General features: G+C 38.0%; 1 protein-coding gene across 1 annotated transcript in view; it reads left to right on the top strand.

The window, feature by feature from the left end:
- The first annotated feature begins 3,398 nt into the window (after positions 1-3,398).
- Positions 3,399-4,900, top strand: part of LOC144962330 (C-type lectin mosGCTL-1-like) — a 3,703-nt gene continuing 2,201 nt past the window's right edge. The window contains exon 1 of the mRNA XM_078895225.1: positions 3,399-3,456. Coding sequence (XP_078751351.1) covers positions 3,399-3,456 — 58 coding nt within the window. The remainder of the gene's footprint in view (positions 3,457-4,900) is intronic.

Below are 4,900 nucleotides of genomic sequence, written 5' to 3'. Positions count from 1 at the left end.
ATGAAACGCAATAGAGTAGTATTCGCCATTAGTTATGTGGAGCCCGCGATGGCCGAAGCCCTTCGGGCACAGGAGCAAGAACGTTGAGAAGGTTGATGTAAAACTTCTTTAAGTGTGCACATACTGTGCACATTGCGTCGGAAAACAACGCCTAGAGAATGGAAGCGATCCAGATCCCCGATGTCCGGCGGGAGACGATTACAACTGGCCGGCTTTGCAAAATAGAGAGGGGAAGCGGAGAAACGCCTCTCAATCGCATCATGTACTTGGCTTCCCTGTCTTCGGACAGGGTTGCGCATACGAGATGGAAGTCGGTTTGGACTGTGAGAGAAGTCGCCAGGCTTCTGCACCAGCAAGAGGAGGCATTCGGTGGCGGCGAATCGATTTCGATTGTGAACCTGCCGTAAGCGTTGTCGCTTCATCAGTGGGGACTTTCTACCTGCCCCACATGTACGCGTTGTAGCAAAGAGCCCAAGACCTGTCCTAGTGAGGTACTCATTTTGAATAGACGTTTTCTCCAGTGGGACAGGAAAAATTCGTCCTGGGTCAGTTTTGTCCTTGTACGGAAGGAGCCTTTGTCGAGTGTTGTATTACCCGCCAACTTATTATGTGTATTGTCCGTCTCCGAGAGAAAGTGAAAGACATGTAACTCCGTCTAAGAGTGGCATGAATCATCTGCATAATTGATGAATTAATCTTGTACATGTCACAACAACTGTTCTCAATCTATAATGCAGGCGGCTGGGAAACATTCAAACATATTATCGAACATTGTAAGTCAAAATATTGAACATAGACAAAGTTGCAACCCAGTGCATTTCTTACATACAGTTGGGGAGAAGGGGGGGGGGGGGGGGCGCTAGGCAGCGTGACTTAGCGGCATGGTCTTTGCTTCGTACCAGAAAGGCACTGAGTTCGGCTACTCGCCGCGCTGTTGTGTGGCCTTGAGAAAGTCACTTCGCACTAGTTAACTTTGCGATGTTTCACCGCGGCCGACGCCTGAGTCATTCCAGTCTTCCCTTGGAATAATACAACCGCAACAAATCAACCAAAGAAATGGACGAAGTTAATAGAGCTAATCGATGGATAAAACAATCTGACATTTCAAAAAGGCTTGGAATGTCATGGGGAAGAGATGGATATAACGTTTGAGAAATCCTAGGTTACAGAAAGGTTGGATACCGAGAGTGCTCACATAAACACATGATCACATTGAAAGAGGAAGCTTTTTTGAAGTCGTATAACACCCCACCCCCCCCCCCCCTTACCCCGGACAGTTCTGTTTTAGTTTCAAGTGACTTTTTCCTTTTCTTAAGACTTAAGAAACACCTCAAGGGGGACAAATTTTGGAAGTGATGGCGATGTACAGGCGGAGCCGGTGACTCGAATTTGTCGAAGTTTACCACGTTAATTCCTCTTCGATGCGAACGTTAATTCCTCTTCGACGCGAACGTTAATTCCTCTTCGACGCGAACGTTAATTCCTCTTCGACGCGATGCAATAACTGGTGCGTCGTTGGCGGTTCTGAGTGGATGGCAACGGTGACTATGCTGAAATTTAAAATGATAAACGGACAGGACATAAACTGAGCTTTGTTTGATGCCTTTGTCAATTTCGTATCTATGATAGGTTTGAAAATAGAAGACTCTTCAGTCTAACGTTGTAAATATTGAAGTATAAAAGTATATTATTTCAAGGTTCTAGACCTAAAACCTTATATTCTTCTTCTTTCTTCTTCTTCTTCTTCTTCTTCTTCTTCTTCTTCTTCTTCTTCTTCTTCTTCTTCTTTTTCTTCTTCTTCTTCTTCTTCTTCTTCTTCTTCTTCTTCTTCTTCTTCTTCTTCTTCTTCTTCTTCTTCTTCTTCTTCTTCTTCTTCTTCTTCTTCTTCTTCTTCTTCTTCTTCTTCTTCTTCTTCTTCTTCTTATTCTTCTTCTTCTTCTTCTTCTTCTTCTTCTTCTTCTTCTTCTTCTTCTTCTTCTTCTTCTTCTTCTTCTTCTTCTTCTTCTTCTTCTTCTTCTTCTTCTTCTTCTTCTTCTTCTTTCAGTTTATCCCGCATTTTTCAGGGTTGCCATAATGAACGCCTAAAACCTTATATTCTTCTTCTTCTTCTTCTTCTTCTTCTTCTTCTTCTTCTTCTTCTTCTTCTTCTTCTTCTTCTTCTTCTTCTTCTTCTTTCAGTTTATCCCGCATTTTTCAGCGTTGCCATAATGAACGCCACATCTCCGTGCATCTCGGTTCAGAGCATCATATTCCTTCAGGCCCACTTCTTTCCAAAATTCTGTATTGGTCTTGTTAAGACTTTTAATTTGATAACAAACACGGCAACATTTTGGGTCATTTTGCGAGACGACCTTGGCTGTGACCTTGATCTTTTGGATATTTAAAATGTTAACTATTTGGTCAATTTTAAGAATAGAAGTATTTTTTTTTTGCATTTGATTTGACTAAATCTTTCATTCTGTATACTATAGAATGATTTCTGAGGATTTTTTTTAATGACTTTTTTATTACATTCGTGGCGTAATTTCTCAAAATGCTCAATATGATCAAGCTCTATGCAATTATTTAATCTAGAGATGTTCAACTTTGATTAAATGAAAAAAAGACAACGTTTTTTTAATTGGCGGACGCTTTCTTTTTAGTTCATGGTTTGGCAACCAGACCAGCTTGTTAGTATTCAGTTTCTCCATGATCAATTCAAACCAAGACATCAAGAAATGGGGTTAAATGGATAACGATTAAATATGCCGTTAAATCGAACAGGCGAGTCCGATACGAGTCATCAATCAGCGAGTGTTTGTTGCAAAGCGATACACAACAAACATCACACCGTGACATAAATTGGTGTCCGTTGAGTGTTATGTATAGAGCAGTAAAGTTAGGTGCCCCAAACGTAAACAATAACAAGTTGCTAGTGATTTCCGTTAGGGACCGGAATAATTTACGCACAATATAGGTCTCCCAATTTTGTAGTTTGAGTTGTAGGCAATACACTTTCAGTATTGAAAATATGTTTACATAAAATCTAACAGTTGCAGAAATAATAATATAAGACTAAATTATTATGAAAATCAGGCTCCGAATAATTCTCGTTTTGTTCACACCAGCGCAATAATTTGCTCTGGTCTAAAAATAGATAGACTGTAACTTTTGATAAATTTTAGAAAATTTTACCTTTTGTTCCATAAAATATCCATATCTAGACATTATTTGATGCATGATCGAGTATTTATGAATATGTGTTTCTTTTGCCACCTAACAGCCAAATTTTAAATGTTATTTTTTTCTATTATTTACATTTGAACGTGAACTGTCAAGACAGGAACATGTGGTTTGCCACGTGCTTCTCGACCTTTGTTTACGTTTGGGGCACCTAACTTTACTGCTCTATTATAAGAATGACTACGATTAGTATCATAATTATTGGGATGTTTCTCATAATTAATTCTTTCACACGTAAGGCACAGCGGCCAGTTTCAATGTTTACAGGTTTTATTGGCTGTATTTTGTTGTTTACTATCGATAAATAGTATGCGCTTGGCTGAGAAGCTCAAAACATTGCCATCCGGAAATATGACGGACCAACACACAAATCTGTGTATACCCTTGAACGTTTTTAACATGTATAACAAATGTTAGTTTACTTTTTTTAAAAGTTTGAATAGAACCCTGTAGAAGAACTCAGGTCGATTGGAATGGTGAATCCTATAATATTATAGCGTTTAACTCGTGAGCATCAATAAATAATCACACCCGTGAGGTCTATTTTATAGCGGACGTGAAAAGACCGCGGTCTTTTCAGTGGCTGCAAGAATTTCATGCATATTTCAGTGGTATGAACCGATCGGCAGATAATAGAAATAGCATTAGAATAAGTTTTATAACAATGTTCTGGCCATCTCCTATATCATTAGATTTGTTATGCCCTATAACACTTACTGTTAGAATTGCCGGTTAGTCTAGTAAACACCCTGGTAGAATAGAATGTGTATCAGTTCAACATTAAATTGACTATGTCCAGGGGAAGGCAGTTTTCTTTCGATCTCTTCAACCAGAAAGAACACTTTTAACCAATCAAACGTCACAAATATTACGCTGATCAAAATAAATGAATCAACTACGTCACTACCACATCATCTCATCCATCTGTGGTTAACTACGCCACGAAACGTTCATTTGATCTGTTTTTGTAATTAAATTGAAGCTTACATTCATTTCACATTATTATTTATTTCTTCGAGCTTCGAGCAGCAACATTTACATTATATATGCACATAGATTCACGCATATTGTGGCATTATGTGTCTTATAAAAAATAAAAGAGTGAGCTACGTACCTCTGAGAAATCTAAGATCCCACGATTCAAAATTGTTAGCATCTCCTAAAACTAAAGTATATTGGTGATAGGTCTCTTATGAAAATCGGACCCACGATTTGGAATGATCTCCCTCAATCTGTGAGATTCTCGAGCTCAATAGACATTTTCAAAAAAGCCATGAAAACATATCTTTTCAGGAAATATTTACTTAATTGAATTTTAAATGTATTGTATGTGACATTTAAATTGATGATGTATTGATGTCCTTTTATGCTCTTAATTGTTGGTTGAATTGTATTTGAATTTTTTAAGCGCTTTGAGGTTTCGGCGAAAGGCGCTATATAAATATGCTTATTATTATTATTATTATTATTATTATTATTATTATTATTATTATTATTATTATTATTATTAATAGCTTTTATACATCGCAATATCCCCTGAACGTGCTCAAAGCTCTTTACAAAGTGTCCCTAACCAATAGCAATCCTTAACGTGTAGAATGAGACATGACGCCTGTTAGGCGTTAATACAATTGTTTTTCCGAAGGGACAACGCTGTTAGCTGCCAGGTACTCATTTT

The sequence above is a fragment of the Berghia stephanieae genome, unplaced genomic scaffold, assembly GCF_034508935.2.
Source record: "Berghia stephanieae isolate SIO BIC M18660-M18661 unplaced genomic scaffold, UCSD_Bste_1.3 scaffold873, whole genome shotgun sequence".
Taxonomy (NCBI): Eukaryota; Metazoa; Mollusca; class Gastropoda; order Nudibranchia; family Aeolidiidae; genus Berghia; species Berghia stephanieae.
This window is presented reverse-complemented; position numbering and strand designations above follow the sequence as displayed.